Source organism: Rhinoraja longicauda, chromosome 31, assembly GCF_053455715.1.
Source record: "Rhinoraja longicauda isolate Sanriku21f chromosome 31, sRhiLon1.1, whole genome shotgun sequence".
Taxonomy (NCBI): domain Eukaryota; kingdom Metazoa; phylum Chordata; class Chondrichthyes; order Rajiformes; family Arhynchobatidae; genus Rhinoraja; species Rhinoraja longicauda.
In genome coordinates, this window is record NC_135983.1 from 20,625,401 (window position 1) to 20,647,561 (window position 22,161).

A 22,161-nucleotide genomic window follows, 5' to 3' on the forward strand; every position below is an offset into this window, starting at 1 on the left:
ACAAATTCTGACTGGCTAGTGTATTATGTGTCTCTCAAACAGTATCTATGCTAAATGAAGTGAATTCTTTGCAACTGTAAATTTATACCATTTAAATAAACATCCAGCAAATTTTACCTTTCTTGATGGTGCTGCAGTTGCCGCGTTGCTGCACAGTTCATTCCCATCTGCAGGACATGACAGGGGAGGGGATATGGCTGGTGTTTCAGTAGATTGTCCTTTTCCACCAACTGTTTTTTTAAAAAAGTCAAAATTAGCTCACTGCTCTTCCAACTCCACAGTCCTCCCACTTTGAAAAAAAAAAAATGCTGCAAAGGAGACGTTGTTATAATCTCCAATTGTAGTTTCATGCTTTGGAAGACACAAGCAGTTTATACCGAAAAATTCCTGACTGTGACTATAATGTGGTTGAGCTCAACATTATATTTAAAGGAGAGAAACACAAAGCAACCATTAAGATTCATGATTAAATCAAGAACAAACTGCAAAAGGTAAGACACTGTTCATAGGTTTAGATTTAATATTGTCACATGTTATGAGGTAGAGTGAAATGGGAGAGATTGGACAGACTTGGATTGGTTTCGCTGGAACACCGGAGATTGAGGGGAGATCTGATACGCACATAAAATTATGAGAGGTAAAGATAGGGAAAATAGTCAGAATCTTTGTCCTAGGATACAAATATCAAATACTAGTGGGCATAGATTTAAGACGAGAGAGACAAATGTACAGTGAATGGAGGGACATGATTTATGTGCAACAGATAAGAGTTTAAATTAGCATTATGTTCCACACAGACATTGTGGGTTGAAGGGTCTTTTCCTGTGCTGTACTGTTTTATGTTTATCAACCACAGTCACTGATTGCTTGTGACCAAGGAAGTGAATTATGAGCATATGATTCAATTCCAACATTTCCTAGTTTTGACAGAGATATACAAGGGTCTGTGCAGATTTGCATTAATGTATTTATATTACTACAGGGTTATCAGCGGTTTGACAATAATTGCACCTGCAGAGTACATTTAGCATAATAGAAGATCTCACAGACATAGTTTCCAAACTGTTTATATACATTGAGCCAAGAGGATCCTACATGGACCATGAATTAGCTGTGATGTACATACCAGGTGTACTGTGGACTCTAACAGTTAGGGAAGAGGCACTGTGGGGTGTTTCATTAAGGCTTGTTGGGGAAAGTCCTCTTGAGGAGGGGGGAGTGGACAGCCCACAAGTTGAAGATGGGCTCCAGAACACGTCCTAAAATGGAGACAAATTAAACACGTTTTAAAATTCATTTTTAGGAACAGGATGTCACACACTAGGTCAGTATGCATCTTTAATACCTCTCAAGGCAGCAATCATGAGATGCCTTCTGTAACCACATCATTCCTTCTGCTGAAAGTATTTACCCTAGTGTCTGGTCAATCATGACTCCCCAGGATGTTGACAGTGGTGATGGCAATGCCAGGCTTGTCACCAAAATACTTAAGTGATCAATGCCTGGCGCTTTTGTTGTGCGAATGTTACTTGCTCCATCTAAACCAGCCATGCATTCAAGTGGGGACTCAACATACCTGCAGTCCTTCTGCAGGAAGGCGTTGTGAAGTTGGTGGTGTTCTGTACTGTGACTGAGATCCTGGGAGACTGGAGAATGGGTCTCTGGAGATGTATGTTGTAGAAGATGCACTGCCTGCAATGGAGTCAACAGCAGGATGTTAAACTCAGTAAAAAAATATTAGAGAGTCATACAGAACAGAAACGGATCCCTCGGTCCACAATGTCCGTGATTACCAATGTACCCATCTTTACTAATCTCATTTGCCCACATTTGGTCTGTAGCCTTATATGCCTTCAGCATTATCGGAGAAATTCAGGCACTTAAAAACTACAGAGTCCACGAAGGACAAAATCTTTGACCTCTTTTGACCTGGATCGATCCAATATGAGAACAAGGCAAAATATTGAAATATTGTTGAATGCCACTAATGATTGACATAACGTCTTAAAGGTATTAAAGTTATGAGGAATAAAGACTGAGATATATGGGCAGATGTTCATAGAACAAGGGGCTGCATTACCAGACTGAACCAGAGACACCTGCAACATTTAAGATAGAGAGATTGGCAGGTAAAAGGAATATCAAAACAAAATTGCCATAGAGCTGCCGGTCACATGCAGAGCAATCACTAATTTGGACAGACAGCCAATTTCCATGCAATTTCTGTACAATGTCATGAAATTAAAAGATTCCTTACTTACCAAAGCTGCTCTGAGAATCTGAGAATGGGCTGGAGCTGTGGTCAGTGTGCTTGTGGTGGCTATGTGTAGAGAAATGTTTCGGCATGACTGTATAACCTTCCTCACAGGATGCTTCTTTTGGGTCGAGGGAAACTTTGGCACATTCTATAACAATGTCATGAGTTTCAAATCTCTTCCATCTATGCAACAGAACAGGAAACAGAACCGTTAACCACCACTAATCCTATTTGATTAGGTAAGACTAAGAGGAACAAATATTACCTCAACTCGTGCCTGACACATTCAACTGTTGTGGGATTGAAAGCTTAACTGGCATCTCGCCAATAAACTCTCATAACTGCAGCTTCACTATAATGCTGTAATTGCACTAGGTTCCAGTCCTCTAAGCTGCTTGGCAGATACTTAAATGACACATTGAAATTGTTTCATTTCAATTAGCAATTTTACTTTAATAGCTGCAGCACTTTAGGTAAAATGAAAAGGTAGAGAAATACATTTTCTTTAAAAATGAGAAAGTAAAAAGCAAAAATGGAGTTCTAGTTCAATGATAACTTATCTCACAGGAGAACTTGCATTTTGATAAGATTATAAATGGACAAACTTATTGTAATCAATCACTCTAAAAGACAGCAAACCTGACTTTTAAACCAAAAAGCGACAGCTCGTTGTTACTGATTGCAATTTCCACACAACTTGAAACTATTGCATCAACCCATCCAAGATTAAATACTTTCTGAATTGATACATGTTAAAACAAAAACTGAAAGGGTGGGGATAAGATTGTAATGTTAAGATTGAAATAAATCACTTACTTAACAGGATCCAGTTCATTGTCCTTGGTTCCAGTCACTAGCTCGGGGTGGATTCGCACGTGTTCCAGCATCGGCTACAACAAAGACATTAGGAGTGTAGCAAGTTTATTATCAATTTGAGGAAGAATCTATTAGAGGCACAACAAACTGCAGATGCTCGAATCTCAAGCAAAACATAATGTGCTGGAGGAACTCAGCGGCTCAGGCTGCATCTGTGGATGGAGTGGAAACGCGGTGTTTCGGTTGGCAACCTTCTTCAGACCGAAGAAGGAGCACAACCCAAAATAGCGCTTGTCCATTCCCTCTACAGATGCTGTCTGACCCGCCGATTTCTTCCAGCACTTTGTGTTTTGATCAAGAATCTTTTGTTGCTTCACACAGTATAGAATACTGCTTTTTAATTAACAAATACATCTACTAGTGCCAAACACAGAAATCGTTCTCTCCTCAAATGCATTGACCCACTCTGAAGCTGACTGCTTTCATGTTCACGCTACCAAAGCTGTGTAACAGCTAGAGTGCGGACAGTGGCATTTAATTTACCCGTTAGATGTCAAACTGAGCCTGCCTTCACCTTCCACGTCCCAAGTCCAGTCCCTCTCCTACCATTCTCGGAAAATCCAACTCGTCTTTTATGCAGCTTACCATCCTTCCCCATCTCACCATCGATTGTCAATCCTTCCACCATCTTTATCCTGTTTGATCAATTCAACTCCAGTCCCATACCAGTACCCATGTGAAGTGACTAAGCAAGATGCACAGTTAAATCAAAAACATTTTACCTCCCCATCTGTTTCAAATGTCCTTATTCTTACCTTGACCACCTCCTCAAAAATCTCCACATTTTCCTTCATACTGTAGTGAGAGCGGAGGTAAGACACAAAGTTACACGGGTACATCCCATAGAGACGGTGAAACAACGCATAAACACTGGCATGTAGATGGATCAGATACACCTCTGAAACTTGGCCTGGAAACAATAGAAAAACAATTAGATAAAGGAGATAGTTCAACCCTTGACATTATCAACTATTGATAACGTTAGAGGTGCACTTCCAAGTTTTCCTCAGTTCTATTCATTAAAAAGAAAAGCACTTCAGAACGCTTCCTTATTCCCTTTGCATCAATTTGCTAAATAGCAATTTGTCATTCATAGACTGGCATTGTTAATTACAGACTTGGGTCAAGTGCTTCTGTATCAATTTCATTATTCCAACGAGTGATCAATGAAACAAATGCAAGTAGTTGATAAAAATGTAATGTACAGAAAGCTGCTGAACTGGGATTATACATCCAAAATATGAATTATTTCTCCCACAGATCTAATGAGAGGAACCAGTATTTCACCCAAGATAGACACAAAATGCTGGAGTAACTAAGCAGGTCAGGCGGCATCACTGGAGAAAAAGGGTGGGTGACGTTTTCGGTCAGGTCCCTCCTTCAGTCTGAGATGCAGCCTGACACATAGAGTTAAAAACATCATTTTGTGCCTATCTTCGGTATATGATACGATAAAACTTTATTTATCCCCGGAGGGAAATTGGTCTGCCGACAGTCACAACACACAAGATGCACAAAAACTTGAAATTAAAAGTTAGATTAAGTTAGAAAGTTAAAAGTTAATTAAAAAATAGACCAGCATTGGCAGTTCCTTTCGAAACAGTATTTCACCCATGCATTTCAGATTTCCTCATTTTACAAAATGTTGTCTTGTTACAAAAATATATGGACCGCCAAGCATAGAGGCTTAACACCCAAGTTATAGATTAGAATAATTTTGAATTTATATTATAAGACGCCACCTTTGTGTAAACCAAAGACCCCATAGCCACCATTTTGCATTAATACAGGGGATTTCTCCCAGCTAATATTTATCCCTCAACTGGCATCATGAAAATAAATAAAGTCTGCTCATTATCAATGTTAGAAAACTAAAATTTGCTGACAGGTGGGCGATCATCACAAAAAAACAGTTTGGATATCCTAAAACAATGAAGGGACTTGCAAATTCAAATTCTCTCTGGAAGCACTTCCCTCTGGAAGGCGACTCCGGACTGTCAAAGCAGCCACAGCCGGACATAAAAACAGCTTTTTTTCCACGAGTAGTAGTTCTACTCAATAACCAAAGTCTGTAGTCTCATTTTTGCTCTGGTTTATTTACACCCACATGTTTAGACCGTAATGTTGTATCCTTATTGTTTTGATGTGTTTATGCTTTATTCTTAATTGTTAACTGTATGTTTGTGTTGTCATTTGTGAGCGGTGCACCAAGGCACATTCTTTATATATGCACATACTTGGCCAATAAACGTATTCATTCATTCATTCTTCTTTCCAGAGTGGAAAGATCAAGCCACCCCATCTCCCAACTTCCTAAACTGCCCATAGTTTCCCCAAATCAGTTAACCTGGAGTACACAAATCAGACTGCCATTTCAAATACTCGTACCAACTGACTAGAGTCCGAACTCCTAAATCTCCATTCTGCTCACTAAACTTAGCTCAAAGAAGAATTTTGTTACAGTAGTATTGCAATAAAAGTCTACTAGGTCTTCCAAAGAAGGTGAAAAAAAGGTGTTTGATAACCCACACTCCCACATCCCTCAAGCAGAAGTGCAAGCCCATCACTCTTTGTGTTACATCAGCATACCTGGATTCCGCAGGTTCCAGGCAGCCAAGCGACCAAAAATTTCAAAGAAATCAAGGAGATACTGCTTCCCAGCCTGCGGGATCATTGGCAGGAGGATGATTAATACAAGAACTCCAGTAGTCAGGAATACAACCTCCGTGTCCGTCTGTAGAGAAGATCAAATTAACAAAGGCAGACCGTAAGAAATTTAAGAGATTGTATAACAAAACTTGAATGAAGTCCCTCAATACCCGAGGCAATGAAAATAGTTTTAAAAGAATGCTTCTGTACACATTTTAGCATTCAGAAGCTTGCTCATTGGCTTGATCTGTCCACTTAATTAGATCATAGATGATTTGTATTTACCCAGTCTGTGTGCTTATGATTCCAGATGCTTTAATAATCGTACCCCAAAAGTCCACGGGTTTAATAATCATACCTCATAAATCCACGGGTTTAATAATAATACCCCATAAATCCAACCCCAAGAGTGTTGACCTTTAACAGCTTTCTGGAAGACATTATTCCAGTTTACCACATGACTTTACCAGGCATAGAAAAGCCTTTTTTCCCCTGAAACCCTAGCATTAAAATACACAAAATCTGATGCGTCAGCTGTAACGCAATGGGCAGCACTCAGAAGCACACGGTTGCAGGTACAGGACCCACTTCATGTACTCCAGTACACAATGCAGGCAGACATTCTCATGCAGTAACAAAGGAATGGTGCAGTGTCAGGAGGTACTGTCAATCGCATTTGTGGATTCTGAAGACCAGAGAGGTCTTCCATGCCCCGCCCAATATTTATCCAAACACCCTAGCATAACTCAACCAGGCTTCTTGTTCATTAGCAAAACAAGTGCTGGAGGAACTCAGCAGGTCAGGCAGCATCTGTGGAGGGAATGGACAGACAATGTTTTGGATCAGGATCCTTCTTCAGAACGATACCAGGTCATTGCCTCACTGAAGTCCTTGAAATAATGTTTTTAAAAATTTTTATTACCTAGTGACCAAAGACTAAAAAGAGTTGTTTTAGCCAAAGAACTTTGGTATTCTCCAAGACACCCAAGAGCAAAAAAAAACTTTTCAGGCAAGGGACAGAAACAAGTCACAGACATCCATATAAAATATCATTCAGAGACAGTCCAGTCTGTTTATTTGGAAGCGCCCAATTGGAAATTGAAAGGATATGGGGGCTATGAGGATTGTGGGAGAGATGGAGAGGAAAGGAGATCTGACTTTATATTCATATTATTTCAAAATCTTCAGAGAAATCGGACAAAATGACGAAGTAAGCCACTCAAGTCTACCAGTAACGCAATGATAATTTAAATCCATACACTGCCATCGTTAAGCAGGCAAGTCATTGTTAAAGCATATCTTGTGTGGAAATATGAAACAAGATAGAAACACTGGGGGCATGAGGAGAAAAATAAAGTTCAGTTAAAGAAAAAAAATTAAATTATGAATACCGAACCTTCAGACACTTGAGCAGTGAAACCAGCACAGGTGCACGGCAGAGTTTATGAATCCACGTTGGCTCGCGTCGGATAACGTGACCCAATAATGTCACGGCAGATAGTCGGGTGGCTGCCTTCCCCATGCACTCGTTTAGTCGATCCAAAAGATGCTGAAAAAAGAATGAAGTGGACTGAATTCTGGAAACTCCCCCAATTCACCCACCAAGTTGTATTAAAAACCAACTTAAGTGGCGAATAGGCATTTGTAAGCCGAAGACATAGACACATATCATATGCACAGTTACATAACTAGGCTAGTAGTTTGTAATGTGTGGTCAAATCCCATAATAGCAGTTAGTAAATTTAGAACCATTTGAGTGATGCATTGATCCAAGTTATTTGACCCAGGTCTGTGCCAGGACTTTGAATTCAGTTTTGTTGTGCTAAATTCTGGGATCAAATCCAGAATCAGTAAAAATAATCCACGTTGTGAATCGTTGTAATGGCTCAAGCAGCTCACTAATGTTCATTCAGATAGCAGACTGCGGTCGTGGACATTGTGCAACTCTTGTTCCCTACCTAGGTTATTTTAAAACTTCTCAAATGCATTGGTGCTACTATTAAGATTCCCACCAAGATGATTTTAAATAGGCTAATCCCAGTACTAAATCACAGTTAAACTTCCAATTGCAACCAGCCTGATAGGTTAATTTCACTTCTCCTTCCCTCTTTGATGGGAGAGGGATTTGAGTGTGGTGTTACAGTAAAATTAGGTCTCCTTGCGGACAGGAATTTTTTTGGCAGCAGTAATATTTAAGACACCTAGAATTTAGTTGATGTACACAGTACTTAGCATGGAAAGGACTCTTGGACATAGGCCTTTACCAGATACAGAGGGATTACTCCAATGCCCTTGAATATCAAGTGGGTCACGAGAAGAAAACAGCTGGGAACCTTGCTATTGACTTTTAGCCAATACTTAAAAAACAAACATGATACTTGGTCGAGGCAGATGGAAAAAGGCCAGATTGCGTGGAGTGCAGTAAGCAGTGCCCATATGTGACCGCTAGCATAATTTACCATCTTGCCAAAAGAGAGGTCTGAAGATTGAAACACATTTGGTCCTCTCAAGGCTACGGTTCGATCACCATCTTTCTTTTGAATATTCTCGGGCATTACTTTTCAGGACATCCAGTCCCAGTGGTCTTTGAGAAGATGGGGATGGACCATTTTCTTAAATTAATCCAACCTGTGTTGAAGGTTCTCACGTTGGACTGGGAGGCAGGAAGACCAAAGAAATGTATCTAACATCAGTGAGGGAATGGTTAATATGTATGTATACCATCCATCTTAAGTAAATTGCTTTGAATCCCACGGATTATATTTGGTGCAGCCATTTATTCACAAAATGCTGGAGTAACTCAGCAGGTCAGGCAGCATCTCAGGAGAGAAGGAATGGAAGAAGGGTCTCGACCCGAAACGTCGCCCATTCCTTCTCTCCTGAGATGCTGCCTGACTTGCTGAGTTACTCCAGCATTTTGTGAATAAATACCTTCGATTTGTACCAGCATCTGCAGTTATTTTCTTACACTATTTGGTGCAGCCATGGTGCACCAGCAGTGCAAGGAATGCACTTTCCATTACAAAAAGTGGGTATTGTACAACACTAAGGTAACCACACTATAGTACAGAATGGCACGACTGATAGTGTTTTTAAGATAAAGGCAATTCTGAGAGCATGAAAGCAGAGCTCATGAACTGAAGTTAAGGGAAGGTCAATCAAGAAACAATGGCAGGCATTTAAAAAGGGCCTTTCAGAATACAGTACAATACACTTGAATGTAACTGATCCATATTCTGCTACATACTTTGACAACCTTCCTCCCTGTCCACCACACCACTGATTTTGGTGATGTCTGCAAATTTACTAACCAATCCATCTACAAGTTGCTTTGATTCCCTTCCACCTCCCAGACATAATGGTAAATTAATTGGCCATTATGAATTACTCCTTAGTGTAGATAAAAGGTTAAAAGGATTATCAGGTTACTAGATGATTGTGCAATTGAAAGTATAAATATAAATATGTCTTCAAAGTCACCACACTGCTTACCTTATCATGAGGCTCCTGTACAGCTGCAATAATCTGCACAGCTGGCAGAGAATTATTCTCCAAGTAATGATCGACTAATGAGTTCAGCATCAATGGGCCACGATCTGCAGACAAATCAACAAGTAGTTGACACATACACGGAAATTTTACCAGTTGAGCAAGAGTTCACTCAACTTTGCAAAATGGCATTTCCAAATACATTGGTTGAAGAGGAGGATGACTCCATGATCCTTTGCATGAAATAATGTATCTATTTCAATCACTCACTGAGCCTCGACTGGGAACAACGTGATCACCACACTACGATAATTGCAGAGGTAAAACAAAATTAACCACAAGGAGAGCCAAGAGAAGCTGGGATTGGTGTTAGATCAATGTTTAAGGTAAATGTCACTGAGGGTGCTCCAAGTTTGACAGGCAGTCCACTGACTCAAAAACAAACTGCTGGAGGAACTCGGCAGGTCAAGTCGCATCTAAGGAGGGGGGAAGAAAATATTCATGATTCTACCCCCTTTAATTTTTATAGTTATCCCTTATTTTTAATTTTCTTATTCTCTCTTCCCAATAGTTTATAGTTTTTTTTTCTTTCTTCTTTATTTTTTATTTTCTCTCTTTAAAAATTTAAAAATTGAAGCTATGCAAGAACTTTGTAACAAATTTGTCTTTTATTTCTATGTGTACATATGCTTTTCAAAAATAAAAATATTTAAAAAAAAAATTTTTAAAAAGAAATTCATGATTCGAGTCAAGACAATGCGTTAGGAATGTTAAAGGGTCTCGACACAAAATGCTAGTAATTCATACCGTCTCCACCCCCACTAAACAGATGCTGCTCAATGCACTCGTTCTTTCAGCAATTGTATTTTTGCTCCAGATTCCAGCATCTGCAGTCTCATATTATTTTTACTCACATGCTAATTAATGAAGCAGTATTTAAGGAAATTGCCACAAGAGTAGGTGCAGAGAATATTACATAAAACAGATTTCTAAAATCTTTAATGATGACATTGAATGACAAAAGAGAGTTATGAACAGCCCAAAATTAATTGAGTGGTACCCTCCAAGACCTTCAAGAGGCATAATAGGATGAATGGCTTCCTTCTGTGCTGCACGGCTCTGACAAGAGCCTCAACAATGAGCAGAGCACAGGCTCAACGATAGTTTCACTGAACACCTCCGCTTAAACCTACCTGATCTCCCGATTGCTGAATACTTTAACTCCCCCTCCCATTTCCACACTAACCTTTCTGACCTGGGCCTCCTCCGTTGCCAGTGAGGCTCAGTGCAAATTATATTTAGTTTGGACAGCTTACACCCCAGCGGTATGAACATTGACTTCTCTAACTTCAAGTAACCCTTGCTTTCCCTCTCTCTCCCCATCCCTCCCCTCCCCAGTTCTCCGACAAGTCTGACTGTTTGAAACTACATTTTATCTCTGTTTGCTTTGTTGTTAACATCTCTCAGATAACAATGATCTATTCTACATTTTCCTTGATCTTCATCCCCTTTGTCCTGTTTTTACCCCTTACTTATCCTTATCTATGTATCTTCCTCTCCCCTGACATCAGTCTAAAGAAGGGTCTCAACTCGAAACATCACCTATTCCTTCTCTCCAGAGATGCTGCCTGTCCCACTGAGTTACTCCAGCATTTTGTGTCTATTTTTGGTTTACACCAGCATCCTACACAGGAACATTAATCTGGAAATACTCTTGTGCCTTTGAAGGCCAGTTTAAGTGAGTTGTCCTCCAATTCTTTGTATATGCCAAAGTTTAATGAAAATACAGGAAATTTAAGATTTTCCATTACCAGAGATGGAGCAAACCAAGATACCTAGAATTTAAGCCACACACTGTGGCTGAAAGGAAGATTTTCATTGTATCTATAACTTGCCTTACTTGTGCATATAAACTCAATTCGACTACTCCATTTAATTTACTGGAAGGCTGCCTGGATTAGAGGGTAATAGCTATAAAATGAGGCTGGGCAAACTTGGATTGTTTTCTCTGAAGCGTTGGAGGATGAGACCTGATAAAAGGATATAACATTATCTGAAGCATAGATAAGGTAGAGAGTCAGAACTTTTTTCTCAAGGTGGAAATTTCAAAGACTAGAGGACATAAATTTAAGGTGAAAGATGCAAAGTTTTAAGGAGATGTGCAGGGCAAGTTTTTTTTTTACACTGAGAATGGTGGTGTCTGGAACATGCTGTGGAGGGTGGTAGTGGTGGAGGCATTTACAACTAAGAGGCAATTAAGAGGCTTCTAGATGGGTACACGAATCTGCAGGGAATGGAAGACAATAGATGAAATTAGTTTAGCTTGGTATCAGGTTTGGCATAGACATTGGCCTGTTCTTGTGCTGGACTGTTCTATGTTCCACGTCTCATTATTACACAATTTTTGTTTCTGAGATTGCAACTATGAAACTCCTAAACTAACCTCTGGTGATGCAAGCACTGCCAAAGTCTAAAAGATATTAACCAAAATATACTTAGTGACATTTTTTTTGAAGTAAATTTAAACAAAAAGAAAAATCACATGATGGGAACATATTGCGCATAAAACCTCAACAGGACCAGAGTTTGAGAGACAAGTCCCAGCACAGCCTGACCTGAGCGAAGGTGGTCCACAACAAGTCCTTTCACGTCCTCAAAGATTTGAAGATCTGTAGAGTCCAGCAGCAGAACCAGGTCACCAACATTCACCGGCTGCATCATGCTGTGTGCGCTTCACGTGTAACACCTCCTCGGTTCCACCCTCTGCAACGCTAAACTGCCGACTAGCAGGGCAGCACTAAAATACAAGAAGATGGTAACATAAGAAATAAGAGAAGGCTATTCAACCCCAGATGCCATTCAATATCACAGCTGCTCTTTGACACCAGCATCACTTTCCTGCAGTTTGAAGAAGGGTCTCGACCCAAAACGTTACCTATCCATCTTCTCCAGAGATGCTGTCTCTGGGTCCACCGAGTCACTCCAGCACTTTGTGGCCTTTTGTCACTTTCCTGCACAAACTACATGTCCCATGATTCCCTTTGCATTTAAAATCCACTGATCTCCAACTTAAAATCCAACTGATGCTCCCCCTCTGTGATAGTTGTTGCTCCAACTTAAATATACCTAGCAATCAAGTCTCCAGACGCTACTTGATTAGAAAATTCCAAAAATTCACATCCTCAAGCTAATCAAGAATTTTCAAAGGATCATTCACATTCTTCTAAACTCAAGAGAAAACAGTCTCTGTCTGACTAATGTTTAGATAAACCTTTGTTTTCCTTCCTGTCTCACAGATATATCATTCTTTACATAGGAAGGCACTTCTTCCGATCTGATCTCACCAGCACACTCTGTAAGTAGATCAAGATGTCCCTTATTCAAACTTCAGTTCTCTTGAAATGAACGTCAACATACTGATGACTTTTTAAATTGCTTTTTTATACCTGCCACATCCTCAGGACCTGAGCGGATCAGCTGACAGAGGTATTCATTGACATCTTTAACCTCTCACCTCTCCATTCTGAAGTCCCCACCTTCTTCAAAAAGACCACCATGGTCCCTGTACCAAAGAAAGTAAGATAGCGTGCCTCAATGACCACTGTTCAGTGGCTCTGACAACCACCATCATGAAGTGCTTCAAGAGACTGGTGATGATGCACATTAACGCCAGCCTTGATCCACTCCCTCCCCTCTTGATGCATTCCCCCTCCCCTCAGAACGACAAAGGAGCTACTTATTGACTTCGGGAAGCATGGCGGAATGCATGCCTCAATCAGCTTCGATGTTGCAGAATTGGAAATGGTGGAGAGCTTCAAGTTCCTTAGCATTAATATTACCAATGACCTGTCATGGGCAGCGAGGATGCAACAGCCAAGAAGGCACAACAACCCGAGGAAATTCTGCATGTCTCTACAAGCTTCTACAGACACACCTTAGAAAGTATACCGCTGGGTTGCATTACGGCTTAGTTTTTGAACTATATTCTGCACTCTGTATCTTAACCTTTGCTCTATCTATGGTACTTGAGTTTGACTTGATTGTATTTATGCATAGTATATCTGATCTGTTTGGTCAGTATGCAAAATAAAGCTTTTCACTGTAACTCATTACACGTGACATTAAACCCAAACCTGCATGCTGACTTCAGTGATGTAGGGCCTTCTGACCAACATCTCCTTTCAATCTCTCACCATTAATAAAAATACTGTGCTCTTATATATTTTATGCCAACATAGATCTCAGGAATTAAGCTGGTGAACCTACACCACAATCCCTCTATTGCTTTCTTGAGCATAAAGACCAAAATTGCACACGATACTCCAGGAGTTACTGTACAGCTGTAGATATTCTTACTCAAGTACTTGAATCTCTTGCCAAGAAGACCAACATTCTATTTATCTTCTTAAATGCTTGTAGCAGTTACATGTTTGTTTTCAATGATTGGTGTACGTCCACATCCAGGTTCCTTTTTACCTTAGTGTCACCCAGTCTATCACCACACTACATATAACACGCCATGTGTTTGTTTTTTCTTCCAAAAATAATAACTTCACATTCATTCACATTACACTGAATCAGCTACGTTTGTTTTTAACCAGGCAAGCAATCTGTGTAATCCATCTTTGCATTCCTCAATAGATAAATGTAGAGGGGTTTAAAAATCTCAATGATTGGTGTCTACCCATCCAGTGATGAGGTAGAAAATCACCACCATTGTTTGAAACTTTCCTGACTTTATAACTGACCTCTGGCTAGCTGGTGTGCAACCATACTCCTAAATGCAATGCAAGTGCGAAAAATCTCAACTAAGAAGCTTCAGCTTTTCTTGCTACAGCTCAGCAGACTGCAATTATTTCCAAGTCAGATTCAAGTTCACTTCAGAGTCATGCACACTCCTGGCAAACGCTCCTAATGCAGTAGAGGCTGTACTGGTTTGTTGCATCCACCGTCTTTCAAATAGGATAACCGGTTCTGTGAGATAAAATTGATCCCATGCCACTAATCTGAAGTGAATTATTACCATATTTTGTCCAATAGTTATCCCAAACCATTGTTAGAAAATACATAAACTGGTCATCAACTTATTGGTGTTTTTAAGGCCTTTGCCACGCACAAATTAGTTGTCATTGTTCTTAGGTTACAATAATCAATACAAGTCAAATACAGTCCAATGAATGTAAAAACCGAGTACTGAGATGCTACAGAGTTCTGTTTGTCTGCACGCATCACCGAAACAGCTTGACGATTCAGCGAGGGCAATAGAAAGCTGATTAGCACCTTCAGAATCCTGATAGGAATGGCTAGATGTAAATTGCGCAACTTCTTCAGCGGACCTTGCCGGCAGAGCATAGCAACGACCCATCTGGTTGACACCAGCCCACTCAGCTCGGTCTCAAATAAACTTCCTCTTCGTGTCGAAGGTCTTCATGGTCAGATGCACCGATGTCATGCTGGTGCTCTGCCCTCACCACTACCTCCCATAGGCTTCCTGTCACCTACAAGAGGACCAAAAGACAGGCAGGATGTACGAAAGATGAACGTCAAGCTGCTGATCTTAGAGAACACAGGGAATCTAAATAATGATTTTGCCGTTTGGAGAACCATGATTCCCCCTTTAATTCCATGATGCACAGTTGAGAAGCAACCAAGGAGAACATCAAGATGGTCTACATCCTCAAAGGTGTTTAGAAAGCAATGAGTCAGAGAGAATTATGCCACGTCCAATCAAACGGAGCAAGTTCTTCTGTCGAAGGGAGACAATATGAGGGGGGGGGGGGGGAAGGGAGACTCAGAGGTGAAGAGCTGCCAAGTCATGCTCCTTGCCCGGGAATCATCCAGGATTATTTTCCAATCCGGATTCCGCTCCATGGAGCAGAACAAGATGCCCTCACGTTTCTTGCAAATGGTTCACATGGGGAACTCTGATCCACAGCCTTAAGGAAGAGGACGGACAGACAAAAGATCTGTGGATCCTTTTCTACCGGTCTGTACAACAGAGAGGCCACAGTTACATAGCCTGCTAGAGCTTATCATATCATATATATACAGCCGGAAACAGGCCTTTTCGGCCCTCCAAGTCCGTGCCGCCCAGTGATCCCCGTACATTAACACTATCCTACACCCACTAGGGACAATTTTTACATTTACCCAGCCAATTAACCTACATACCTGTACGTCTTTGGAGTGTGGGAGGAAACCGAAGATCTCGGAGAAAACCCACGCAGGTCACGGGGAGAACGTACAAACTCATTACAGTGCAGCACCCGTAGTCAGGATCGAACCTGAGTCTCCGGCGCTGCATTCGCTGTAAAGCAGCAACTCTACCGCTACGCTACCGTGCCGCCCTGTCCTCTATCACAGAGGTCTTAGGTCTGGAACTTCCACTGCCCTGGAACACCCAGAAACAACTGCTTACATTCTGTTGTACTCACCGCTATGGGAATGGATAGGCATAGACCTGCTGAAACACCACACTTCTGGCCAGCAACATGAGAAAGGCATAACCACCATCTACTACAAGCAGAAAAAGGAATGCATCCTGAATTGGAGATCCATGTTAAATGTCAACTATAGATCCTGTCCAAGGCCATTGCCAAAAGGTCAAGTCTGCTCTGGGACAGGTGAACGATGTGCAGTTGCAGCAAGAAATCCTTGCTCCTAGACTAAAATCTTTTGCTATGAAGACCATCACGAGTCACTGTAAAGCCAATAAAGAATTATGGTAAATGCTTACACAGAGGAAGAACATGGAACTCTAACAGAAGGCGTGAGTGGGGTAAATAACGTAGATGCGTTTCAGGGAAACATAGATAAATATGAGAAACGAAAAAAGATGATCTTTTTGGAGTGCAAAAGGTATTCACAGTGAGCATAAACTATATCATGGATGAGTTAAATTGATAGGATGAAAATACAAATCCTTTCCTACTGAACATGGTTTCAATCATTCCAAATTTTCTGTGAGGTCACATGATTTTCTTTAGCAAAAGTTTTTGAATTATTGCTGCAAGATTCCATTCAGAATATTTGCAATGGTTCAGAAGGAAAAGGCCTTCTTTACACTTTCAGGTAGGTGTAAAAATATCATGGACTCGTTTTGCACAATATCAACATGATTATTTTTTTCTAAAAGTACAAAGAAATCTACCAGCAGGAATGATTTGAAATGTAATGGAGTTAAAGTGCACTTCAAAAGACTACTTAAAAAAAAAAAAATGCAATGCTATGGACTGACACAACCCACAACTGTTTAAACTGTTGAACCTACCTAGCCAAAAACAACTAAGCAAAGGGGAAATTTGCTTTCAAGGATGATGCATTTGACAGAAACGTTTAGAACGAAAGTGATGGGCGTCTCCACACTACACTGCGTATTACTGACCACTTGCCAGCTCATTAGCTGTACAGTTGGTGCCAGCACTCACTCCATGTCACTGCGGCCAACCCCAAAGATTGACATAGATATGTCCACAAATGCAAATCCCGTCTACAACAATATATATCACAATATATGCTAACCACATTAATCACTGATCAAGTCCATTTGCAGGAAAGCATGTGACAAATGATGGTGCTGTTTCTATTGCGATATCTGCTGACTCCATAATACTGCCCCATTGTTCACAACTTTTGGCTGTGGTCACTTCAAGTTTCTTGGAACGGACGAGGGGACCCAAGTCAATGACAAATCGTAAATGGTCAAGACCCCACATTGATTCATGTGGCAACCTGCCAGCTGAACCTGCCAGCCAAAGGCCCGCCAGCTGAAAACTAACCATTTACTCACAGTTTTAAGAGAAATTTCAAATGCTACAGGAGAAAAATTGGAAATGTTTTTAGAGATCAGGAACAAATATGAGCACAATGTTCAATCAAGCAGACCATTCTAATGTTGGAGCATTGTCATCACTATCAAAAGGTCAACGGATCACAGGAAATGCTTTAGTCATTTAACATGATTTAACACTTTGGAAGATGGTTTAGAATTGCTTTCACAAATACTGGCAATTATTACACAGGCTCTGGTGAATAAACTGTCAGCCAAGTTTGAAAACATTCTATGGAGTGACCCAGCTGAGTCCTCAAAAGTTTTTTCACTTTGTGTAAAATAAGCAACTTTGTGGAAAAACACTCAACTGCCATGGATAAGACCAGCACCAAAAATGAAGTAAATCAACAACACTGCAGATAAATCTGTTTCTTGAATGTCAAACCTAACACCCCCAAACATTCCCATCATCCAATATCAATGCACTGGGACTTCAGAGGTTACTCTCTATTACAGCAATTCACCAAAACTATTTCAACAGCATCACTCAGAACTGCAACCTACAACCTACACCACTTAGGCAAAGGACAACAAATGCATAATAATATCACAACGGTCTAAATCGGGGAAAAAAACCCTTCAATGATGAATCAAAATTCCAGAGGTGTGCATAACATAATGAAGTACCCTCACCACACAGACAATAGTTCATGACAATACATCAGCACGTGAGAAATAGGAATTGACAATATGTGGAAGCAATATTTATTGAGCAAACTTGCAAAATAAGTAGCACATCCTTGTTCTCAATGGAACAAGTCTGAACAGAGAGAAAAAAACAGAACTGCATTAATATGTCTCCAACTCCTGCTCAAGAACAAAAGAAAAAATGGGCCATTCAGCCCACATCTGTACCACCGTTCAGTAAAATTATGATTGATCTTTCACTCAGGTTGTATTTCCCTAAATGAATTTCATATGCCCTGATTCCCTTATATATTCAGAAATTTAATCAGTTTCAAATATACTCAACTGCAGCTAGGCACCCTATTCTGAAGACATCAACTTTGCACCTAAATATACAAGCATCACAAATTTACACATTTCAGATATTCAACTACAGAGTATGCAAATTTGCATACTCGTGAGCTACACAATGTAGATGAAAATAAATAAAGCTGCCATTGCCTATCAATAGTTTCTCAACAACATTTAACAATTGGCTGACTGTTATTTCACTCAAAAATAAGAATCTGATATTTCTGTTATGCAGTCAAATTCACAGTTCAGATCCAAACCTTACATCAAGGCTCACTACCTCAATCCATTTTTGCCATTCAATTAGAGTACAGATTCGAATGTCTTTTAACTACTTATACCCATCAATTTCATTTCCTACAGATGTAGAAGCGATTACAAAATCATAATCATCTAGGGCTAGTTCATTCATCACACTAAATGCATCAATTCTCAGCTATTAAAACAATGCAGGAGCAAAAACTTGCACACAAAATAATCATAGTTCAAAGTCAACTGACAGAAAAGGAGTGGAAAGGATCACTACAGCAAGAACCTTAGATCCCTTCCAACCCATACGACACTTGTTTAAACCCCATTCTGGGGGTGGTTGGGGGCGGGACCCAGGAGAGAGAATGCAATAGGAAGATCAGACTTGGCAAATACTTCCACACACCGAGCGATTGTGATACAATGAAAAGTGATCGGAGAGCAGTGAAGGACTGCCTGCCATGGGTGCATCTTTAAACATTGCATTCATTCATGTCGCCCCACATACCAGGCACCCACGGAGCGGAAGGCCGCTGATCGGCGGCCCCCTGGACTGACGGAGGATCCACAGGACGCTTCTCTCCCCCTATCTGTCCACTCGACGGTTCCTGTCCTCGCAATTGCGGGGGGGCGGGGAGTCCTCTGCGCGCTCGCTGCTCGCTGCACCCAGCCGAGCGGCTACGGAAGCCAGGGGCATCCGAAGGCGAAACTCCCCTCCCGTCAGCCGGAGAACGCAGGATTTTACCTCTCACAGACCCCGCATTCCACAGGGCGCCGCCATCTTGACCGCCGCAAAACAAATAAACCGCCGCAAAACAAATAAACCCGAACTACTTCTTCATCTACTCCTCACAAAGCAACACGTTCCTTACAAAGTCTCCCCTCAGCAAATTACAACTTGCCTTCCCCACGAACACAAATATATCTTCCTATAGATGTTTTCCAGAGATTTGGTCTTAAAAATATAGGTAGATTGTTGTTTTAACGCCTCTTTTCCCTGCTCTGGTTTGCGGAGGGATAGGACGCGAGGCGATGCGGTTGCGCGTGATTTAAGGGAGCCAGAGCGCGCCTGCGCCGACTGCCCGAAGGACGCAGCCGGCTGGGCATGACGTCACTCCATTCTGGTGAACAGGTTATTGCCGGGCAAAGGGGCGAGTCGGCGGGGCTGCCAATCACCATCTGAAGTGAAGCTTTTCATGATTGCAGCAAAAAGGAGTGGAGAAGATAAATAAATGTACGAGTTCCATGGAGCGATAAATGATTAACGGCCTTGGGAAAAACAGCACAACGTTTAATATTCATTTGCATTAGACATAAAGAGTGAATTATGAAATTTAAATGCAAATCTCCCCCTTTGCTCCTCCACCTATTGTAATTGCGTTTGCCTTCATAAACTCAGGGGGTCATAGACAATAGGTGCAGGAGGAGGCCATTCGGCCCTTCGAGCCAGCACCGCCATTCAATGTGATCATGGCTGATCATTTTCAATCAGTACCCCGTTCCTGCCTTCTCCTCATACCCCCTGACTCCGCTATCCTTAAGAGCTCTATCCAGCTCTCTCTTGAATGCATTCAGAGAATTGGCCTCCACTGCCTTCTGAGGCAGAGAATTCCACAGATTCACAACTCTGACTGAAAACGTTTTTCCTCATCTCAGTTCGAAATGGCCTACCCCTTATTCTTAAACTGTGGCCCCTTGTTCTGGACTCCCCCAACATTGGGAGCATGTTTCCTGCCTCTAACGTGTCCAACCCCTTAATAATCTTATACTTTTCGATAAGATCTCCTCTCATCCTTCTAAATTCTTACAGCGTGGAAACAGGCCCTTCGGCCCAACTTGTCCCATCTACATTAGTCCCAACTGCCTGAATTTGCCCCATATCCCTCTAAACCATGTGCTAAATGTTTCTTAAACTTTGCAATAATACCTGTTTCAACTACCTCCTCTAGTAGCTCATTCCTTACACCTACCATCACGGACCTCACCATTTCCGGTGCTCTACCCTCTAATGCCTCCAAACTTATCGTTCCCCAGCCCCGCAAGACCTGATTTTACCTCCTACCTAAAATCAATAAACAGAACTGTCCTGGCAGATCCATTGTTTCTGCCTGTCAATGTCCCACCGAACGTATTTCCACCTACTTCGACTCCATCCTATCCCCCCATGTCAAATCCCTCTCCACCTATGTGCAAGACACCTCACATGCTCTCCATCTCCTCGATAACTTCCGTTTTCCAGGTCCCCACTCCCTCATCTTTACCATGGATGTCCAGTCAATCTACACTTCCATCCCCCACAAGGATGGTCTTGAAGCCCTCCGTTTTTTCCTCGACCATAGAACCAGCCAATTCCCATCTACTAACACTCCTCCGCCTAGCAGAGCTGGTTCTTACCCTTAACAACGTCTCCTTTGACTCCTCCCACTTCCTCCAAACCAGAGGCGTAGCTATGGGCACTCGCATGGGCCCTAGCTCTGCCTGCCTCTTTGTCGGGTACGTCGAACAATCCCAGTTCCGGACGTACACTGGCCCCATCCCGAACTCTACCTCCGCTACATCGACGACTGCATTGGTGCTACCTCTTGTACCCATGCAGAACTCACTGACTTCATACACTTTACTTCCAATTTCCATCCTGCTCTTAAATATACGTGGGACTATCTCCAACATCTCCCTCCCGTTTCTGGACCTCACCATCTCCATCACAGGAGACAGACTAGTGACTGACATCTACTATAAACCCACTAACTCGCACAACTATCTGGACTACACTTCTTCCCACCTCTCTCCTGCAAAAAGTCTATCCCCTACTCCCAATTCCTCTGTCTATGCTGCATCTGCGCCCGGGATGAAGTGTTTCACACTAGGGCATCAGAGATGTCCTCATTCTTCAGGAAACGGGGCTTCCCCTCTTCTATTATCGATGAGGCTCTCACTAGGGTCTCTTTTACATCCCGCAGCACCGCCCTTGCTCCCCCTCCCCCCATTCGTACCAAGGACAGAATCCCCCTTGTTCTCACCTTCCAACCCGTCTGCCAGCGTATCCAACAAATCATCCTCCAACATTTCCATCACCTACAATGGGACCCCACTACTGGCCACATCTTCCCATCCCCTCCCCTTTCTGCATTCCGCAGAGACCGTTCCCTCCGTAACTCCCTAGTCCACTCGTCCCTTCCTACCCAAACCACCCCATCCCCGAGCCCCATCCCCGAGCACTTTCCCCAGTACTGTGTGCAGTTTTGGTCTCCAAATTTGAGGAAGGATATTCTTGCTATGGAGGGCGTGCAGCGTAGGTTCACTAGGTTAATTCCCGGAATGGCGGGACTGTCGTATGTTGAAAGGCTGGAGCGATTGGGCTTGTATACACTGGAATTTAGAAGGATGAGGGGGGATCTTATTGAAACATATAAGATAATTAGGGGATTGGACACATTAGAGGCAGATAACATGTTCCCAATGTTGGGGGAGTCCAGAACAAGGGGCCACAGTTTGAGAATAAGGGGTAGGCCATTTAGAACGGAGATGAGGAAGAACTTTTTCAGTCAGAGGGTGGTGAAGGTGTGGAATTCTCTGCCTCAGAAGGCAGTGGAGGCCAGTTCGTTGGATGCTTTCAAGAGAGAGCTGGATAGAGCTCTTAAGGATAGCGGAGTGAGGGGGTATGGGGAGAAGGCAGGAACGGGGTACTGATTGAGAGTGATCAGCCATGATCGCATTGAATGGCGGTGCTGGCTCGAAGGGCTGAATGGCCTACTCCTGCACCTATTGTCTATTGTCTATTGTCTATTGTCAACCGCAGGAGATGCAACAACTGTCCCTTTACCTCCCCCCT

The 22,161-nt window shown here is 41.9% G+C and overlaps 1 protein-coding gene across 6 annotated transcripts in view; it reads right to left on the reverse strand.

Annotated features, from left to right (window-relative positions):
• Window positions 1–19,343, reverse strand: part of LOC144608558 (hamartin-like) — a 46,577-nt gene extending 27,234 nt beyond the window's left edge. For 2 of the 6 annotated variants that reach the window (XM_078426507.1, XM_078426508.1), the window contains exons 1-11: window positions 18,838–19,133; window positions 11,887–12,068; window positions 9,275–9,378; window positions 7,179–7,331; window positions 5,723–5,867; window positions 3,889–4,043; window positions 3,074–3,147; window positions 2,262–2,440; window positions 1,577–1,692; window positions 1,127–1,259; window positions 118–230 (exon numbers count right to left, since the gene is read on the reverse strand). In XM_078426507.1, the coding sequence (XP_078282633.1) occupies window positions 118–230; window positions 1,127–1,259; window positions 1,577–1,692; window positions 2,262–2,440; window positions 3,074–3,147; window positions 3,889–4,043; window positions 5,723–5,867; window positions 7,179–7,331; window positions 9,275–9,378; window positions 11,887–11,992 (1,278 nt within the window). In that variant the 5' untranslated portion in view covers window positions 11,993–12,068; window positions 18,838–19,133. Of the gene's footprint in view, window positions 1–117; window positions 231–1,126; window positions 1,260–1,576; window positions 1,693–2,261; window positions 2,441–3,073; window positions 3,148–3,888; window positions 4,044–5,722; window positions 5,868–7,178; window positions 7,332–9,274; window positions 9,379–11,886; window positions 12,069–14,551; window positions 14,789–18,837; window positions 19,135–19,231 lie in introns of those variants that run through there. The other 4 variants (XM_078426506.1, XM_078426504.1, XM_078426503.1 and 1 more) reach the window with 4 other exon arrangements.
• Window positions 19,344–22,161: the final 2,818 nt, after the last annotated feature.